The sequence below is a fragment of the Schistocerca americana genome, chromosome 2, assembly GCF_021461395.2.
Source record: "Schistocerca americana isolate TAMUIC-IGC-003095 chromosome 2, iqSchAmer2.1, whole genome shotgun sequence".
Lineage (NCBI taxonomy): Eukaryota > Metazoa > Arthropoda > Insecta > Orthoptera > Acrididae > Schistocerca > Schistocerca americana.
The window spans coordinates 1,095,708,170-1,095,730,326 of record NC_060120.1 but is presented as its reverse complement, the minus strand read 5'-3'; the positions used below and the strand labels follow the sequence as shown (position 1 = coordinate 1,095,730,326).

Sequence of the window (22,157 nt, the reverse complement as noted above, 5' to 3'; positions counted from 1 at the left end):
AGTCGAAATAAAGTGATGAAAGAATTTAATGTAAGTGAGTACATGGTGCGACAAGCTAGAAAGTTAAAATCTGAAAAGGGTATTTTGGAAACTCCTGGTCCAAAAAAAAGGTAAAACACTTTCTGAAAATACAGTAAGACTTGTAACAGATTTTCATGAAAAGGATGAAAGTTCCAGAGTGCTACCTGGAACAAAAGACAAAGTAAGTGTTCAAAAAAATGTGTACATGCAAAAAAGACTCATTTTGTGTAACTTGAGAGAACTCTATTATTCTTTCAAATGGGATAATCCCAAGGTAGAAGTAGGATTTTCAAAATTTTGTTTCTTAAGACCTAAATGGTGTATCCTTGCTGGTGCTGCAGGCACACACACTGTATGTGTATGCAGTATCCACCAGAATGTTAAACTATTATTGGATGCTGTGAAAATTGAAGAATCTTATAAAGACCTAATTAAGATGCTTGTGTGCAACACGGAAAACCAAAACTGCATGCTACATCATTGCGACAGCTGTCCTGCAAATGCTGCACTAACTGAGTACTTAATTGAAAAACTAAGCGAAGATTATGATTTAGAAGAAGAAATTGTAATCAGTCATTGGGTTAACACAGACAGGGCAGAAATGATCAAACAGTCTATCAGTGTTGAAGACTACATTTCTTTATTGGTTAGGGCATTGGAAAAGCTCACCTCGCACTCGTTTATAGCAAAATCCCAATCAGCAGCCTTTAAAAGATTGAAAGAAGACCCACCACCCAAAACAGCAATTATTGTGATGGATTTCAGTGAAAATTATTCCTTTGTTATACAAATGAGATCCAAAGTTACCACTGGAATAGAGGTGGTTCTACTCTACACCCAGTTGGAGTTTTCCTAGGAAATGAAGAAAACAATGTTTTTGTTTCCAACCACTGTTTTAGTAGTGATGACCAAGAACATGACACTGGTTTTGTTAACTTTGTACAAAAAGAAATTACAAAGTGGCTGTCATTACATCATACTGACACTGACTCAGTTCACTACTTTACAGATGGTTGTGCTGGGCAGTACAAAAATAGAAACAGTTTTAAAAATTTGACTGAACACTTGAGAGACTTTAATTTGAAGGCCCAACACTCTTTTTTTGCAACAAGTCATGGGAAGTTAATTTGTGATGGCCTAGTAGGAACTATTAAAAGAATTTTAAGGAATGCCAGTCTACAGCTTTCAGATGAAGAACAAATAATGACAGCAGTCGATGTGTACAAGTTTTGTGAAAAAAATATTGAAAACATTCATTTTCACTTTATTGACAAAAAAGAAGCTAATTTGCTACGGTTAAAACTAGAAAAACGTTTTTTCAGCAACCCGAACCATACCTGGAACAAGAAGTTTTCATAACTTCAAACCACTTCCAACAAACAACCTTGAAATAAGAAGGACTACAGATAGTGTAAGACCCTCCTTAGTCTTTTCCTTCCATTCTTCTTCTGATTGGATTCGTGTTGAACCATGCAAATCATGATGGTAACTGGTACTTTGGACAGGTAAAAACAATATTCAATGATAAAGAAGATGCAGAAATTCTATTTCTACATCCTTCAGGACCAGCTGCATCATTTTATTGGCCTGAAAGAGAAGATTCTTGCATAGTGCCTTTGGAGCACATAGTCTGTGTAGTAGACGCACCTCAATCAAGCGGCACTGGAAGAATGTATTACTTCAAAAAAGACTGTATCAAAAGACCTGAAAGCTCTTGGATGAAGTGGAAAAACAGTTTGAATCAGCATTAATGTTTATTAAAAAGACAAAATTACTCAAAAAATTCAATGTTTCAAGCAATCAGTTGGGTTATACATAAGTGTTGTAAGAACACTATCTTTGTACATAATTCTAATGTAATCTACTATAATTAATAAACATGTTAAAAAGCCATCATTATTTTTGTTTTATCAAGTAGCCTATATGTTTAAGAGTAAATTAAAACAAATTTGAGCATTCTATCAGGTCTGAGACTCTAGATATTGCAATTCTTATAAAACAAAACATCCGTAAAAAAAAAAAAAAAAAAAAAAAAAAAAAAAAAAAAACATATATATATTTTTTTTCATAGAAAATATTAATATATTTTAATAGTATCATTTTTATCTTCAAATATGTATAATAAATAAACTTGCTGCAAAAATTCATGATGTTATCTAAAAGAGTTTTTAAGATAAGCAATTTTAAAGTTTTGAATACAAATTAAATTTACCATTTCCAAAGGTTCGGAAAACGCAAAACAAAAACTTTAAAAATTTATAAAAAAAAACTATAAGAGATACAGCAAAAAAATTTTGCAGTTGTTGTCAGGATGGTATTAGAACCATTTGAGCCAAATTTCATGAAAATCTAAGGAGGTGGGTGTAAAATTTATTTTTTATTGGGTGATTTGATATGGAATGACCCGAAAGCCTGCAACACCTGCTGGAGGACTGGTATCCCCTATACACTGTACACATGTGGCTACCGTGAGCTCCAGCCCCATTTCCTTGAGGAAATTTTAAAAGACCAAGTTTTCAAGATACCTTTAGCCAGGAAAACTGTGTGCCTCATGGTTCCATCTTGAGCGTTGTCATCTTTGCTCTCGCCATTAATCTTATAATGGCCTGTCCCCTGCCCGATCATCTCGGGCTCCCTTTTTGTTGACAATTTTGCATCTATTGCAGTTCTGCACGAACCTGTCTCATTGAGCGAGGTCTTCAGTGAGTATAGATCATCTTTACTCATGGAGCATTGACACTGGCTTTCATTTTTTCACTGACAAAACCATTTGTACGAATTTCTGGCAGCGCTGTTGGTTTCTCCCTCTATATTTACATCTCGGGCCTGTTGCTCTTCCGTTTGTTGAACCTACAAAATTCCTGGGGCTCCTGCTCGACAGGCAACTTTCTTTGTCGTCCCCCGTGTTTTACTTGGCAGCCTGCTGTATGCAGTCCCTCAATGTCCTGTGTGTCCATAATGGTACTTCCTGGGATTCAGATCGTACACCCTTATACATTTGTAATGATACCTTGTCTGTTCAAAACTAGACTGGGGGTGCTTTGTTTGTGCATCCCTCTTACACCGTCTCAGTACTGTCCCCCATTGTGGCACCCGTTTTGCCACTGGCGCCTTTTACACTAGCCCGGTTGAAAGTCTGCATGCAGAAGCTGCCGAACCACCGCTGTTCTACTGCCGTGACTTTCTCCTCAGCCGATACGCGTGCTGTTAGTGTGCCACGTGTGGCCACCCGTCCCGTGTCTCTTTCTTCGATGACTCCTTTGATCGCCAGTATGGGGTGCATCCCTCTTCTATCGTACCTCCTGGAGTTCGCTTTCAGCTCTTGCTCTAGCAGATTAACTTCTCGCTCCCTGCAACTTTCCCGGTGGGTGTGAACCCAGCTCTAACCTTGGCTTCGTGCAGTGGCCCGTGTTCACTTTGGCCTCATTCCTATCCTAAGGACACTACTCCAGCCTCTCTTTATCGCCATCAGTTTCCCGACCTTCACACGGAACTTCGTAATAGTACCTTTGTGTAAATTGATGGCTCTAGGACTGACTGCATTGTCGGGTGTGCTTTCGTCATTGGCGTCAACATTTTTCAGTATTGGCTTCTGACACACTGCTCAGTATTTACAGCAGACCTCTTCGCCCTGTATCAGGCCATGGAGTGCATTTGGCGACACAGGCTTTTCAATTGTATCATCTGCTCAGACTCTATCAGTGCCCTTCAAATTCTCTGTGCACTGTACACCGTCCATCCATTAATGCAACGCGTCCAGGAAAAGTGTTACTTACTCACTCTTGATGGAGCCGCTGTGATGTTTGTGTGGGTTCGTGGTCATGCCAATCTGATGGGAAATGAGGCTGCTGCCAAGGCTACAGTCCTCGTACCTCAGCCTACTTGTTCTTATATTCACTCTGTCGATCTGTGTGTTGTCGTCTGTCAGGAGGTTGTGTTGCTTTGGCATCACCACTGTTCCTCCCTTCGTGGGGATAAGCTCCAGGTCATTAAGCCTCTCACAGCAGCTTGGACAACCTCCTCTTGGCCCTCCTGCCACAAGGTGATCATTTTAACTAGGTTGCATATTGGGCACGCCCTTTTAGCCATCTCCATATGTTAAGTGGTGCTTCCCCATCACTTCGTGCACATTGCACCCAACTTTTAACTGTCTGTCGTTTCTTGACTGAATTCCTCTTTTTTAAAGAAGAAAACTGTTTACATTCCTGTTTGGGTTTGCCATCTGAGTTATCGGCTGTTTTAGCGAACGATGCATGGGTTGCCAACCATGTTTTTTTATCTGTCATAGCAATATTAGTTCTGGACCTCCGTTTCTCTAGGGTGTACTTTATAGACCTTTCTCCACGTACCTGTTTTTAGCTGGCTTATCTTCCGTCGATTGGCAGTGACGTATAGTTGTTTTTAACTCCTCTCTTTGTCTTTGTATTTCACAGTTTTGGCATTGGTGCATATTACCCTAGTTGTTTTTGCACCATAAAACAAAACAAACTCACTCCTAGGCTGCAGCCTGAACTCAGCTGATCATAGCCAAAAGTGCGTTCAACAATTCACGAACTGTGGCCTGCTCTTCCAGCATCCTTGTACGGCAGGAACACATCCTGCCCATCCTAGTAAATTTAACTGAACAAATAAACTATAAAAACAGACAAAAACCTAGATGTGCAACTCGCTATACTCCTGACGTGTCACCAAGGGACACTTGATACCTCCATGAACTGTATGATTGGCTGTTCAAAAGAAATGGAACCTGTGTTATGGGCTGCCTGAATTTACACTCACCTTTAGGAACACGAGATGAAACCTTGTGAATAGAAAAATATGCATGAGATTTAAGAAGTATAGTACTAGGAAAACACAGGAAAAGCTAGCTACGTAACTGGCTGCTGTGGAGATGTGACGAGGCAACAGCTGAGGGAGGGCCTGGCTGGCTTACTAAATGAACGGATGCCTTACTAAATGAACGGATTTCTTGAAAACAAAAGAAATTAGCAACTACTATGCTGCAAACCGAATGAATGTACACTTCCGGCTACAATACAGGAGATTAAACCTCTTAAATAGAAAACATGGGTTCCTTTGCTCTTCCGTGTTGCCTTCATCATCTTCATCCCTTAACCATAGGGTCCAAAGGTGGACCTGAGATTTTTCAGTTCTGCATTCAGGTGTTCTTTATCGCTGATCCTGTGGGCCCTCGTTGTTAATGTGAGCAGGGTGGATTTCTTCTGCCTAGACTTATGGTGGGAGAAGGGATGTAGGTACTTCCCGATGTTGGTGGATTTTCTATATACTCTGCGGGCAAGTTTACCATCAGGGTTTTGGTAAACTTTCATGTGAGAAAAGGCAGTGACCCTTCTTTTCTATATCTATGGTAAACTGGATTTTACTGTGCTGTTGGTTGAGGTGTTGATGGAAATTCTGTAGCTGTTGTTTTTCACGTGGCCAGATACGGTATCATCGGCATACTGGAATAAGCGTTCTGGGCATAATGGGGCAGAATGAAGAGCTGTTCCTTCAAATGTCTCCACGTCTTATTTCCGCTGATAACAAGAAATAAAGCAGATGCGAGTAAAGGACGTCTGTAACACCCCTCCTCCTCATCCCCAGTACACTGTCGTATTATGAAAACAGCTTCTACCACTACTGTGTAAGATTAAAGTTTTCTCATTCAGCAGTAAGCAGAACATCCAGAGGAAGGCCACTTGCAGCAGTGGCTGAAACGTAGAAGAATTTAATGTATTGACAATGCAGTCAAATCCACTAAAGAATTTTAGTGACGTGACAGCTGACGTCGAAGTCTACGCTTACAGTATCTATTTAGATTCTGCGTGGTAATAATAGTTCAGGAGAAAATTTTTGAACGGTCTTTAGTTCACTGCAACACATTGCGACACTGCAAAAAGTAATATTTCAGCTCACTCCAAAGCCTTAACTCATTTGAAAGTTTTAAGTTCTCGCAATTGCAACCTACTTTAGCACATGCCAATAGTGAAACAAAATGCTTCCTACTGCTGAACTCTGACAAAACTGACCACCGAGACTAGTGGCTTACCACAAATCCCAAAGCCCTGTCACTCGCATGTTGCATTTACAGAACGTCATTGAGCTCACTGTCGTGTGTGTTATGATGAACATTACACTTATGACCACCATTCGGATTTCATAAACAAAACATTGAAACTATTCCTGTACGAAGATACCCCCGACTGATGACCTCAGAAGTTAAGTCTCATAGTGCTCAGAGCCAAGGTACCCCCCTTTGTTGTGGCCATTTCCTGCCAGCAAAGTATGTTTAAAGTCCATTGGTTCTCTTCTACTATTGATAAAAGACGGTGAGACAATTTAGACCATTGCCTTATGCAAAGAAAAGACGTTTATCAGTTTTCAGATATAGCAAACGCCTGTCTTAGTAGCTGATTACAACAATTTTAATATTACTGTTAAATCACTGAATATGGTAGACTCACTTAGACAAAGAACAGCTAATGGATATGCCTGCACTCTTGATGGTTTCATAAAATGTATTGTTGTGGAAAATTGCATAGTCTAACTTGAATTTTTTTTAAGTTCAGAATTATTTATTGGTTGTAGTTTATTTAGTGTATTAGAGCATATGTCTCAGAGGTCATAGTAAAAATTTCAGTTGCTACCACATTTGACTCCGTAGCTCATCACATTTTTGCATAATTAAATTTGTGAAGGAAATTAGTGTAAATGACAATTAATGTAGCTGTAACTCGCATAGTTTCTGAAGTAGAAAACATTATAAGTAGCAATGGGCTTGTCTTGTGGGCACACCCAGTACAGTAGCTTTGAAATTATGTAGCATTACTGGATTGTGTGACACTAAATATCCAAGATTTTTGAGTTGATATGTTTTATTTCAACAACTGTTCTCGCCGTGACACCTGTTTCGTTCTGTGCATGCAGGCTTAACATATCATGGTAGAAGGGAATTTTGTGTCCCTGACACCTGGCCACATACCTAGCTGCTGGTAGCTGAGCACTCCTGTGTGCATCCTTGGCATCTGTTGTTACCTTATCCTCTGCCCCTAGCGATAGTAGGCTGTAATTTTCTGAATTTCTGATCTTGATGGCTAGTTTTCATTTGATTGCACCCAGTGCATACCATTTAGGATCTGTAGAATGAAAGCCTGGCAGGTCACTGTTTGTATACATACAGTGTGCAATTTCTCAGTTGCACAGAACTTTTGTTGTACACATATTAAACAAAATCAAATTATTGCTGTTCTGTAACAGAATCTGTAACTAGTGTAAGAAGGGAACCTGTTACTAGTGTAAGAAGGGTCATTGAAGATCGAGGCATAAAAAGAAGTTATACTTATTACTAGTTCAATTTTGTGTTTCCTAAATTTTTTATTTTGTAAATTACATAGTGGAAACTCCAGGTTGAAATATAAGAAAAATATACATTGCTACTCACCATATAGAAGACATGTTGACTTGCAGACAGGCACAACAAAATGACACTGACACATTAACTTTTGGCCAAATCCTTCATTAGAAAAGGAAACTTGCAGATCCACCCACCCGCCCCTTCCCCTCTCCACACACACACACACACACACACACACACACACACACACACACACACACACGGTGTGTGTGTGTGTGTGTGTGTGAGAGAGAGAGAGAGAGAGAGAGAGAGAGAGAGATTTAAACAAGTGAGCACACCTCATTTAGACAAGACCGCCATCATCAGCAGCTTGGGCCAGAATGCAGAGCTGCCAGAGATGGTGATAGTGTGTGTGTGTGTGTGTGTGTGTGTGTGTGTGTGTGTGTGTGTGTGTGTGTTGGGGGGGGGGGGGGGGCTTGCATGCTTGTTCCTTTTTCAGGAGAAGGCCTTATCTGGAGCCTAACGTGCAAGTGTCTTTTCATTGTCCCTTTCTGCAACTTCATGTGCCATCTTCATGGTGAGTGGCAATCTACCTTTTCCTTATATTGTGTTTTGTAAATCAGTATACATATTTTGCAAAGTAACATGTACTTACTAGTTGTGAGTTGCATTGAGGAATTATTTAACTGCTGTATTCTTTTCGTGAACAGAAATAACTGCAATTAACTTTCTTGATCGTCTTTCTTGGGTCTATTCCGATTTCTCTTGAAAGTTTGTGATGTGAATTAGTATGCTTTGTCACCTTATCTGCTGTGCTGTTAATGCTTTCCAGTGTTCAGTAAAGTTTTTACCTTTTTTGTGTTGGTGATTGCATGACAGTATTTGCTAATTAGTAACGTTTCACTGTGATATGTTATAAAAAAACTGAATACACATTATTACATCTCCTCTGAATATAAGTCTAAGTAACGGTTAGGATATAATTACCCCTTATCTCAAGGCATACTGTTTTACATTTCAGTCTTACTTGAACAGATTGATAAGGGAGGACACCGAGCGGCAGATAGAAAAACTGCGTGAAGAAAGTGGTGGAAATGAAGAACTTGTCCAGGACAAAGTGATGGAGCTGGAGCAACAGTGTGTATGTATCTGTGTGTTATCTGTTTTGTAAAATAAAAAAAAGAAAAGAAAGAATCATCAGTACAGTGCCTTGTTTTGAAATTAAGTATTTTTCTTCTTTTTTTTTTTCAGGACAACAATACAAGTGAACTAAATGCTATATTTGCCAAAGTAGATGAAAGGAGAAGAGTAAGTAATAAGAAAAATAAATTATGAGAACTTGGGTGCAAGTTGATGAGTCCCTACCCACTAAATAGAGGCACTGAGCGGTAGACTTAACTGTAAAAAAGGGGAGAGAGAATGGAAAATTTTAACTTTTGGATAAGGTTAAGCATTTTCTCCTTGATTTTCCATGCGTGTCCATTGCTCAGTGCCTCCACTATTTACTGAGTAGTGGTATAGACTTTCTTATGCCTTTTTATCTTCTATCTTGGATTTGTCATTATTGGAACTTATGAGATTAGTTGTTCTGTAGTGCAGCATTGTTTCTTTTTAACACGATGTAAGTTACTTTGAAGCTATAACAATAGCAGAACTTGGTAAGATTCGCGTAGGCTTTACAAATGTTGTATCTGAACCTCTTTGGATAATAGGACAGGTTCCTAAAAAAATAACACATTTATTTGTGTGTCACAATTTCTTTTCTGATAGTTCCATTTCATGAAGAATGTTACAACTACTTGCAGCCATTGTGGTGATGGAGGAAGGTACCCCCACACACTGAAAAATAAAGCAGAATACAATAAATAAATAAATAACAACTGTTTCGAATGCTGTAGCTAATGCATCAAAGATAAATTCTGATTCCCACCAGGTCAGTGCAGTGGTGTTGTATAGGAGCATTCAGTTATAGACAAACCCCAGGTGGAAAGGTGTAGGAGACCTATTTGCTGAGAGATTCTGTTAGATATTTTTTTTTCTAAAATTTGAGGCATAGCCATGCTACCAGAGTGTTTTTTTGTTTTTGTTTTAGAAGGTTCACAGCATTAGAAATGTGCCCATCACGCACTTCCATGTTGACTTTATTGTACGTCGGATTTCCATAAAGAATAAGTCTCTGTTCTCTCTCTCTCTCTCTCTTTCTCCCCCCCCCCCCCCCCCCTCTCTTACTAGACACAACCTTTCAGAAAGTATCCTCTTTGTGTGTGTGTATGTGTGTGCGTGTGCGTGCGCGTGCGCGTGCGTAGGGGGAGAATGGGGAGGGGCAATTAGTTAACACTAGAACAGCCATAGCTGTCAGAATGACTGCTACACATTTTGAAAACATTTTTTGACTGCAATTTTTTCGTATTGCTATGGGCTTCAGTGACTTTTGCATATTACTTTGAAAACATTTTTTGACTGCAATTTTTTCGTAGTGCTATGGGCTTCAGTGACTTTTTCAAATTACCAATCAGACTCATCCATACAAAATATAATTGGACAGGATGATGTTAATGAGAATACTTAAAACTGCCGGAGCAGTCATTTCGACTACTGTATTGATTATTATAATAAAACATGCTACAACATGTCCTCCTTCCTTACTATGGTTGAGATTAAATCTGTTATAATTATTCTCTAAACTGCAGTAATATGATTGACAATGAAACTGTTATTGTTTATTCACATCAGTTGTTTTCCCCTTCGTCTCCAGTAGTGTTGTTATTCTTCAGCTTGTCACAGCACAGTAATCGTGGCTCTTAAAGAGCTGTCCCTTACCGGTGCAGAATTGTTCGCTTCTATTGCATGATATTCCAGATCATATGTCTGAGCAGAATGTGACCTAGATGTAGAGGACTTAGGAGAAGAAGCAGCAGATGAAGATTACTGCCAACCAAATGACCATTCTGAAAGCAGTGATTCAGATGATTCTGATTATTGAGGTGAAGTTCAGCCAGGTTGGTTATTGATATTGTTATTTTCATTCAACTAATGCATAAACTTCACTATTTAGATTGCTGTTGTTCTGGGCATATGCTTATAATTTGAAGTTTCCTATTGTTCTATTACAGCAGCAGAAAGTGTAACACACAAAACTAGGTATCAGAGGGGACATATAAATATGTGTCTCCCAGGACCTCGTAATGTGTTACTAAGTACAGATGGCTTTGCGTAGCGGACTGTAGCTGTGTTTGGAAAGACTATATCTGACAGATTGGCGTGTCATAACATCTCGAAAGGAAATTCAGGATCTACTCCATATTCAAAGTGGCAGTTTCTAATGATATTGTAGCGAGTGCATGGCATCTTTTTGTTGATGAGTCAATAGTGAAACACACAAAACACTTTACAGAAATGGAAGGAAAAACATGCTCTAAAAAAATTAATTGTGGAGTGTAAGTTTGGAAAAATTTGAGGCCTTCATTGCTGTATTGAAAGCTTGTGATGTTTTTGAGCTACTTTTCTTCAGTGAAATAATGACGAGTAAATGGTTCCAAGAAACTCTTTAAGATTTTTGCATTTTGACATTTTAAACATAAGACCAGAATGCATGAATACAGATAAATTTGCATTACCTTCAAAAACTTGGAACAAATTCATTAAAAAACTGTCATTTTATAGATATTCCAGATGAAAATCTGAGTGCTGATGAGCAGCTTTTCCCAAGCAAAACAAGGTGGCCATTCTTACAGTATATGCCCAATGAATGAGATAAATTTGACATAATATTTTATCTTCATGTGGACGTGGACTCAAAGCTTCTGTGTAGTGGGTTTCTGTACCTAAGAAAAGACTATCTCGGACCATGTGATGAGACTCTTCCGAAAATTGTATTAATGAAGTTCGTGAGCCATTTCAAAAGAAGAGGCAAAACATGACCACAGACAACTAAAATAAGCGAAACATGGCAAGAAGTTGAAACATAATGGAACAGCTTTTTGGAACAACTACGCAATCAAGGAGAGGCATTCCTAATGATTGAAAGGGAATGAAAGCTCATCTTTATGACACAGCTCTCTTGAAACATTTCAATGGCACTCTCACAATGTTTCAAGGTTTGTGGGGAGGGGAGGAAAGAAATGAACATCCTTGTTCTCCTTGTCTCGGAAGTTGAATGTCAAGCTTGTCCCAAAAGAATTCTGGAAGCCGTAGACTTCTCCGACAATACAAAACATGGTGGATGAAGTGGGAAGAAAATGTACTGCTTGAGCCGGTACACATAAATGGCCAGTTCATGTACTGAATAATATTTTTGCGTTGGCAGCTATCAACTCATGGCTCATTTTCAAGAAAGTAGCAGGGAAGAGGATCACTTAATTACATCCTGAAGCTAGCTGAGGAGCTTTGTGCAGGGTACTTTGGTTCGAAACCTAAGCCAGTGGAAACAGAACCAGAATTTGGAGAGCTTGTGGAAGGGAATAAAATGAGGAGTCAATATAAATGAAGAAATGGGAGGGGGGGGGGGGGGATAAGACAAGCTATATCTTCAAAAAGTGAAATTATACGTGTGTAGTTCTTTCTCAAAGGACATAACTAAGGACATGGTATGTAGTTCCCGCTACTAAAGATAAACGATTCACATCAGCATGTGCAAATACACTGAAGAAAAAATAAGACAGTGTTTTACAAATATGTGGTGGTACGTGTATTTGGCAAACCTGTTTCGTGACTTTAATTGCACTAAATAGAGCACTGCAGTATTTTATGATAATGAGTATGTAATAACTATGTCGCTTTCTGTACTACAAGAATTTGAAATAAAATCTGTGCTTATTTTTTAGATAAAAGAACTCCCAAAAAAAGGGAACACATTCATTTTTATAATAAATGGGGAAAATATTTAGTTTGCAATAAAATTATATAAATTTTCCTCATTTTAGTGTTACATCCCATAGTTAATGTTTTCTGAACTTTGTAATACATATTTGAAATGATTATTATGAAATCGAAAATAAGAATTCCAATATAGCGGCGAAAATGACCGCATCGGTGGTTTTAGGTCTGGCAGTTCTAGTGTTAAACACAATTAACACAAGCTAGGTGGCACAGAGTTAAGGCACTGAACTCGAAGTTCGGAATGGTTGTGATTCAAATCACTGTCCATCCATCCAGAATCTGGTATTCCATCATTATCCTTAATTGCTTAAGGCAAATAGTTAATTTGAAAAAAACACAACTGATTTTCTCTCCCAATCCAAGCATGTGCTCCCATATGTCTAATGATCTTGACAGTATCAGCACGTCAAACAGTAATCCTCCTTCCTTTCTCCCATGGCATTTTGAACTTAAGTTACTTTCAGATTTGTCAGGTGTTAATATTTTCATATGAACAACATTAATAATCTTACAATAATGAAAGTTACAAACAAACCTCCCGGGTAGCCAATCACTCAGATGTAGCTCTGGCTCTGAGCAGTATGGGACTTAACATCTATGGTCATCAGTCTCAGATGTAGCTGATTGATGCACAGCACATACATGCACGTAACAGGATAGTAGCTCCACTACCATTTGAGCTACCACATTCTTTCTAGTGTGAGAGTGCACTTTCATACACATGACCAGGCACCCTAATGGGCCTGAGTGGCAGTACTTTGGACAGGTGATGTAGTTTCATGCTGCTGAAAGCAACTAACTGTGCTGGACCCTGTTACAGGACGGACTTTTTGCGGCATCATACATCATCTTCAGTCAGTGTCCAGTAGGTGACTGCTTGGCGCTTTAAACAATTCTTTATGAATCGATACATCAAACTTAATTTTCGAACACTGCTCGGATATTGTTACTGGTCACATTGATGGTACAGTTGCAGATAATGAGACTCATAATTGTCACAAATCAGTAATGCATGGAGACTTCAGGGAACCCAACTTAAATAAACACATCAAAAGTCAGAGCAATTCGATATTTGGGGAATAAGCGTGTGGTAGCAGATGTAGGAATCTCGTTGGAGATGATTTGCATTCTCTCTCTCTCTCTCTCTCTCTCTCTCTCTCTCTCTCTCTCTCTCTCCGACCTTTTGTATGGTGTGAAGTATGTCTCTGCAATATGCAGATTATTGTGATCAATACCTGGACAGTATAGTTTTGGGGTGGTTGTGTTATGGATGAAGGGGAAGAAACCAGATAGTGGTACACAGTTCACTCCTCTCAAATAGCAGAATAGCACCAAGGCCTGTTTTCTAGCAAAGTACTCCAAGAAATTTCTAGAAACACAAATTTTATGTATGGAATATTTCATGAACTAACATGTTACTCTAGTCCCTATTTATTGAATTGACAGCTTCAGCAGTTCAATTTCTCAGCTCTTGAAGAGTAGCAGGTGGGACAAAGATTCTGTCTTTTATGTACTGCTGCAGAACAAAATCACAAGGTGTGAGGTCTGGTGACCTGGGAGGCCGAAGGCGATGAACAGGATCTTGATGTCCACCTCTTCCAATCCAATGTTGTGGGATTGAGGTAATGCTGCACCTCAAGTTGAAAGTGGGGTGGCGCACCATCGTGCATCAAAAAGTAATCATTGGAATCTTTGTGAAGTTGAAGAAACAACTACTTTGCGGTATGTCCAAGCATGACAATCCTGTCACAGCTTTCTCTGTTAAAGAGAAAGGTTCGTAAACTTAATGAATGGAAACAATACAAAACTCATTCAGGTTCTGTGAGTGTCTTTCTTATTCTATGATGATGCCAGGATTTTGTGACCCCCAGATTCATACATTATGGTGCTTTACTTTACCCAATACACAAAATGTCATTTCGTCCAAAAAGATGAGTCGCTCGCAGAGAGTCCTTTGTCATATTCTGGAGGAGTTCAAGGAAATTGAAGTTTCTGGCCTGCTTATCTTGTGAAGGCTCCATGTGAACGCATCCCGGATACACTTGACACTTTCCTCAGATGTGGGTGGCTGTCCAGTCCCTTCGCATATGCAACCAACTTCCAAGAATTTTTTGTGCCAATCGTAAACCTGCGTGTGCAGAGGCAGCTTCTTGCTGAGTTGGCACGGGAATGCCTATTGCACTTGAACTATGGATGACTTCTTGCAAATCCCAACACACACAGTGATTTCTATAGTGATGTTGGTACCATGTTGCTGCCAACATATTACAGCGCAGCTGCGTCAAAACTTTGAACCTTTGTCTCTCTAGTGACTTGCAATGTGTTTCTGGCATTTGTAATTCATCTGTAATAAACAGCTGAAATCGGCACTTCCTTTTTGAATCATCTGGTATTGGTATGAGTTTCAGAGAACAACAGATGTTCTTTATAAGGAAGGAAATGAAAGAAGAAGAAGGAAGGGGGGGGGGGGGGGGAAGTATGTCAGTATGACGACGTAGTGTTTTGCTGCGACGTTTTCAAATAAATGCCTCACAAAAGTTCTTGCCACGTCATATTTGTATTCGATCTTGCGGTTTTATTGACTTTTATCTGTTGCCATTGTCAGGAGATTTCAGTAGGCTATTATGTATTTTATTTAGGTGGCCAAGTTATGTCTTGGAAATGTCCCAAAGTTGCAGAACTACCACATGCTGCCAGAAATCATGCCAATTGTCTGATGGATGGAAGAACATTGATAGTGATGCAGGTTTTGGTAGATGGTGGATGACAGCATATTTCTCCGTTACCTTCCAGCATCAAGTGTGTTTTCATGCACCAGTAAGATCTTTCTGATTAAAGTTGTTTTTACACAGTAGGTAGATGCATGGAATAACACATCTGTTTCATCAAACACTGTCATATGTTTGTCCATAAGGCTGTGTTTGGCAACAACAGATTTGTCAAATATACTAGTACTCCCTACATATCACTGCTATAGAGATCGTGAGGACAAGACTAGATTAATTACATCATGCACAAACAGAATATTTTAAACAGTCATTCCTCTCATGTTCTATCATCTACATCTAGATCTACATTTACATCAACATGGATACTTTACAAGCCACTGTACGGTGCGTGACGGACGGTATGCCGTACCACTACTAATTATTTCCTTTCATGTTTCACTCACAAATAGAGTGAGGGGAAAATGACTGTCGATATGCCTCCGTATGATCCCTAATTTCCTGTATCTTATCTTTCTGGTCCTTATGTGCAATTTATGTTGGTAGCAGTAGAATTGTTTGACAGTCAGCTTCAAATGTCAGCTGTCTAAAATTCTCTTAATAGTGTTTCTTGGAAAGAACATCGCCTTCCCTCCAGTGTTTCCCTTTTGAGTTCCCGAAGCATCGTGTTGTTCAAACCTACCGGTAATAAATATAGCATTCCGCCTCTGAATTGCTTTGATGTCTTCCTTCAGTCTGAGAGTGTACAAATCCCAAACACTTGAGCAATACTCAATAGGTCGCACCAGTGCCCTATATATGGTCTCCTCTACAGGTGAACCACTCTTTCCTGAAATTCTCCCAGTATACCGAAATTGACCATTTGCCTTCCCTACTGCAGTTTTCACATGCTCATTCCACCTAATATCACTTTGCAACATTATGCTCAGATATTTAAATGACAACATTGTATCAAGCAAGACACTAGTAATACTGTATCCGAACATTACATGTTTGTTCTTCGTACTCAACTGCATTAACTTCCATTTTTCCTCATTTAGAGCTGGCTGCCCTTCAGTACACCAACTGGAAATATTGTCTCTTGTGGGAACCTGGTGGGTTATGGTAACATAGGATACATTGAGGGAGAGTTCCCACCTGTGCAATTCATGAAAGCTAGTGTTGGTAGGAAGGATCCAGATGGCACAGACTGTGAAGCAGTCATTAAAATGAATAATGTTGTATTGGGTAGTGTGCTCAGCGACTGGGTGGTCCAGGTTTTCTTCGTCACAGTTTGTTGGTGGCCATTTGTGTGGACAGACAGCTTGTCAGTTCATATATGAACCAACAGACAAGGGCTCGGGAGGTGGGGTTGTGTAGGTATAGACGAAGGTATCGTGTAGGTTCAGTGAGCAGTGGAATACCACTGTGGGAGGAGTGAGAAGGATGGTGGGTAGGACATTGCTCATTTCAGGCCATGATGAGAGGTAGTCGATACCTTGGTGGAGAATGTGATTTAGTTGCTCCAATTCTGGGAGACACTGAGTCAAGAGGGGAATGCTCATCTATGGCCAGATGGTGGAAAGTGGTGGGTGAGTGGAGAGCTCTCCCGTGCATTATCTCCAATTACCCACTACCTCCCATAGTCCCACAGTCTGGCCGCAGAGGAGCATTTCCCTCTCGATTCGGTGCATCCCAGCACTGTAGCAACTGAATCACATTCTCCACCAGGACCTCTTGTGTGTTTAAATGAGCATTGAACACTTGTAAGAAATACTGTTTGTGTTGCTCTTTAATTGGAGGTATTATTTACAATTGTAACAATATAAGGGAAAGGGTAGATAAAGATGACATTTTGAGCTGCAGACAGGCTCAGTGAATAGACTCACACATTTAGCTTTCAGCCAAAGCATGATTCGGAAAAGGAAATGTGCACACATTCAGTCTCACCAGCAAGCGCACCTCGTGCATGCAAGGCTGCCATCTTTGCAGCTCAGACAGGAATGCAACTGTCACGTGAATGAAATGAGGGGCATCTTATCTGAGATCCATCCCACATCTCCTACTGACTCCCGCAACATCCTACTACAGCTTTATGCCTCTCCTCATCCCCAGCCCATTGCCGCAGGGATCGTGTCCTTGCGCATATAGGATTCGCCCTTACTATACAGGGTGAGTCACCTAACATTACCGCTGGATATATTTCGTAAACCACATCAAATACTGACGAATCGATTCCACAGACCGAACGTGAGGAGAGGGGCTAGTGTAATTGGTTAATGCAAACCATAAAAAAAATGCACGGAAGTATGTTTTTTAACACAAACCTACGTTTTTTTTAAATGGAACCCCGTTAGTTTTGTTAGCACATCTGAACATATAAACAAATACGTAATCAGTGCCGTTTGTTGCATTGTAAAATGTTAATTACATCCGGAGATATTGTAACCTAAAGTTGACGCTTGAGTACAACTCCTCCGCTGTTCGATCGTGTGTATTGGAGAGCACCGAATTACGTAGGGATCCAAAGCGAACGGTGATGGACCTTAGGTACAGAAGAGACTGGAACAGCACATTACGTCCACATGCTAACACCTTTTTATTGGTCTTTTTCACTGACGCACATGTACATTACCATGAGGGGTGAGGTACACGTACGCACGTGGTTTCTGTTTTCAATTACGGAGTGGAGTAGAGTGTGTCCCGACATGTCAGGCCAATAGATGTTCAATTTGGTGGCCATCATTTGCTGCACACAATTGCGATCTCTGGCTTTGCTGCACATAATTGCAATCTCTGGCGTAATGAATGTCGTACACGGCGCAGTACATCTGGTGTAATGTCGCCGCAGGCTGCCACAATACGTTTTTTCATATCCTCTGGGGTTGTAGGCACATGACGGAACACATTCTCCTTTAACGTACCCCACAGAAAGAAGTACAGAGGTGTAAGATCAGGAGAACGGGCTGGCCAATTTATGCGCCCTCCACGTCCTATGAAACACCTGTCGAAAATCCTGTTAAGGGTCAACCTAGTGTTAATTGCGGAATGTGCAGGTGCACCATCATGCTGATACCACATACGTGACGCGTTTCCAGTGGGACATTTTCGAGCAACGTTGGCAGATCATTCTGTAGAAACACGATGTATGTTGCAGCTGTTTGCGCCCCTGCAATGAAGTGAGGACCAATGAGGTGGTCGCCAATGATTCCGCACCATACATTTACAGTCCACGGTTGCTGTCGCTCTACCTGTCTGAGCCAGCGAGGATTGTCCACAGACCAGTAATGCATGTTTCGTAGATTCACTGCCCCGTGGTTTGTGAAACCCGCTTCATCGGTAAACAGGTAGAACTGCAACGCATTCTCTGTTAATGCCCATTGACAGAATTGCACTCGATGATTAAAGTCATCACCATGTAATTGCTGATGTAACGATACATGAAACGGGTGAAAGCGGTGACGATGCAGTATGTGCATGACACTTCTTTGACTCAGTCCACCGGCTCTCGCAATGTCCCATGTACTCATGTGTGGGTTCATGGCAACAGCAGCTAACACACTAACTGCACCCGCTTCTCCTGTGACGGGCCTGTTACGGAACCGTTTGCGTGCTACGACCATACCTGTTGCATACAGTTGGCGGTAGATGTTTTGCAATGTGCGGCACATTGGATGCTCTCTGTCCGGGTACCGTTCTGCATACACCCTACAGGCTTCAGCTGCATTTCGTCAACACTCGCCATAGATGAGTATCATCTCCACCTTTTCAGAGTTCGAATACACCATGGTCACAGTTCCTACAACACTACACTATCACAGACGTCTAGTAACACAATGTACTACAGTTGGTCTGCGTGCAGAGACGAATGCAGAATAACAATAGCAGCAAGCGCTACATGCTGACACTACGACAGCTAGACCAAACCACAACAGTGCACTACAGCCACACTCGCAAACACAGTCATCATTGTAAACATGTCCCTGCAGATGCTGCTCGCCGGCCGTGGCCCGTGTTGGTTACAACACGCAACTGAACGTCGGAGGTTTCAAGCGTCAACTTTAGGTTACAATATCTCCGGATGTAATTAACATTTTACAATGCAACAAATGGCACTGATTACGTATTTGTTTATATGTTCAGATGTGCTAACAAAACTAAGGTGGTTCCATTTGAAAAAAACGTAGGTTTGTGTTAAAAAACATACTTCCGTGCATTTTTGTATGGTTTGTATTAAACAATTACACTAGCCCCTCTCCTCACGTTCGGTCTGTGGAATCGTTTCGTCAGTATTTGATGTAGTTTACGAAATATATCCAGTGGTAATGTTAGGTGACTCACCCTGTATATTCTCCTTTCCTGAAAATATCACAGCCTCAACCTATGGTAACCTACTGTTCCTACACTTTGCACCCAACAGTTTCCACCTTCCTGTCCTGTCACTTGCTCCCTATTCTCACTTCCTCACTCTCATTGTGTGCTGCCCTCTGCCGATGCACCTACCAGTCTTTCCCATTCCGCATTTGTCTTCTTTTCCACTCCCCTCTCCTCTGCCTCACACCTCTGTCGCACAGAGCCTCTCGACGCTGCACCTAGTGGGAGTCTCTTCATGCCTCCGTGCATGCTCCGTCAGGCAGTGCTCTTCTCTCCCCACCCGTACCCTGCTATCCCTTCCCTGCCTCTTCCAGATTTCTGCTTTTGCTCACACGACAGTTGCATTCCAGTCCAAACTGATGGAGATGGCAGATGGGTGTGTGTGAGGTGTGCTCACATGTGTAAATGAATGTGTGTGTTTCCATATCTGAAGAAGGCTTTGGCTGAAAGCTAAATGAGTCTTTTTGTTGTGCCTGTCTGCAATTCATCATCATATTTATGGTTAGTAGCAATCAATCCTTTTCCTTGTATGGTTGATATTCCAACGTATGGTTTCTATTGTTTGATTTATAATTGGAATTTGAATGTAATAAGTACTACAAAACCTTAAAATGTGCATATTCATTTTGAAATATCCTGAATGAAGCATCTAATAATAGATAAGCAGCAGCTGCACAGTAAGACTGGGGAAACAACAGCTCTTTCCAGATTAGCAGGTTTCTTACTAATTATTTAGATTGAATGAGTATGAAAAACATTATATAATGTAGTGATCATTTTAAGTTTCTGTGATGTCTGTCTCTCATGTTAATGTATTCCTTGTCTCATTGCACATCATGGAAGTTTCTTCTCCTTAATGGGACCTATGGATGGTTGAATTTTTTTGTTGTATTAAGTATTTTGAATTTGTTTTTTTACTGATAGTTAGTTAGTGATTTGCATGTTTCCATGGTAGTTTATTTAAGCAGTTGGCTGGCCTTACAAAACCCAACAGATCCACTGACATACCAACCAAGTCAACCTCAGCCTGCTTAAGAGTATATCCAAGTGTTTATATTGTTCCGTGTATTACATCAGCTATTTCCTAGATGTATTTTATTTTAAAACAATCACTATCTGGTATGTAAACCACTAGCTTCAGCTACAGTCAATATATCCCAACAATAATACCTTCGCAACCAGGATCCACTTATCGTTATTTACATATACCATTTGTAGTTCTATTAAGGCATGAGTCTGTTACAAAAAAGGGAACAAGTGTATGCTTGAGCCTGTTACAAAAAAGGGAACAAATGTATGCTTAACCACACACACACACACACACACACACACACACACACACACCACCTGAGTACCCAATACATGTAGACTGTGGGTGCCCCACCTCAAATTTCAGTACTGCATTGCAAATGTGAGTGGATTAATCACAGTGTATTTGTTTTAGGAAGACTGGAGAAGTTATTACATGTGTAAGGTTAAAAAAAAAGTGAAAGGCACAGATAATATTTTTGCAGTTTTAACTGATGTATGTACTGTATCTGTGTAGGATGTTCAACCATCACAATGATTAGAGATTTATACCTATCATATGTTTTGGCTTTAGATAGCGATTCATTATTATGCCCACTTGAATTGGTTATAATTTAACAAGAACTTCATCGCTTATTTGATGAAGGATATTCGTGAGTAGATATTCTGTGAAAAGATAAATTTATGGATATTGTCTAGCAATTTAAGCTGTTCAGTATGACCCCAGCTAATAAACAATATACATCAATGTCTTCCTCAGCAAATTGAAGCTCTCGGATGTGTGGCTGAGTGAGTTCATCAATATGATGCAATGTTTCAATGAGTGTCAATCCTATTGTCTTCTGGTGAAGTGTTGAAATGTTGTTTCTCAAAACTGGCAAGTTGAGTTAGTCTCCACTTTCCATGCCATATTGACAGTTAGTGTGTGCAGTGTATTGTGTCCACAAACAGGTCCCAAGGAGACCTTAGGTGGTAGCCACCACCTCTGATGTTTATGTGGCCATTATTAGTTGTAATTTCAATGGCTTTCTGTTTTACACTTTTCCCAAAATTCAGTGCCCTGGCTTGCCCACTTAAAATCAACCCCGTGTCTGCTTTCCAAACTATGCTCAGTGACCATCACTATTTGTTTCTGCCCCAGGTAGATGTACCTGACATGCTCTGTGAAGCACTGTGGAATGCAGTGCTGTGTGTGCCTGATTCACTGCAGTTCCAACAAATTGAATTCTTTTCCATGATTTCCCTAAACCACTTCAGGCAAATGCTGGGATAGTTCCTTTGAAAGGGTATGGCTGATTTCTTTCCCCATCCCTCCTCCCCTTTTCTAAGCTTGCCCTCTATTTCTAATGCCCTCATTGTCAATGGGACGTGAAACACTAAATTGAATTATGTTGCTGCCAGGCATATGCAGCCCCACTGGATCCTTGGCCAAGCCAGTTACGTCGTGAATATTTTGTGGTGGTTGAAGTATTGTTTTATTGTCATATCCTTGCAATTTTTGCTGTGTGGAAGAATTGCATTGCAAGTCACTTGCCCTTTTCCTGTGTTATTTTGGAGCTACACAGGATATGCATTGCCTTTATAAAATGTGTATCAGAGCCCAGTACACAAAGTTCTCAAACCAGGGCTGTGTTGGATGTTGGCAGCTAAATGCATGCAAATACAGGCAAGCGAGTGTCAATTTCTTTTACAAAGAGTAGCCTAATAAGCTATTTTGCTACTTGAACACCCAGATGTCTAGAATTGGGAGACAGCCATTATTGTCCTCCTCCATGGTGTATTTTCTTGTGGATGGT

At 40.3% G+C, this 22,157-nt stretch overlaps 1 protein-coding gene across 1 annotated transcript in view; it reads left to right on the top strand.

Annotated features, from left to right (window-relative positions):
• Positions 1-22,157, top strand: part of LOC124596507 (E3 ubiquitin-protein ligase CHIP) — a 119,190-nt gene that overhangs the window by 53,308 nt on the left and 43,725 nt on the right. The window contains exons 4-5 of the mRNA XM_047135669.1: positions 8,397-8,516; positions 8,627-8,683. Coding sequence (XP_046991625.1) covers positions 8,397-8,516; positions 8,627-8,683 — 177 coding nt within the window. The remainder of the gene's footprint in view (positions 1-8,396; positions 8,517-8,626; positions 8,684-22,157) is intronic.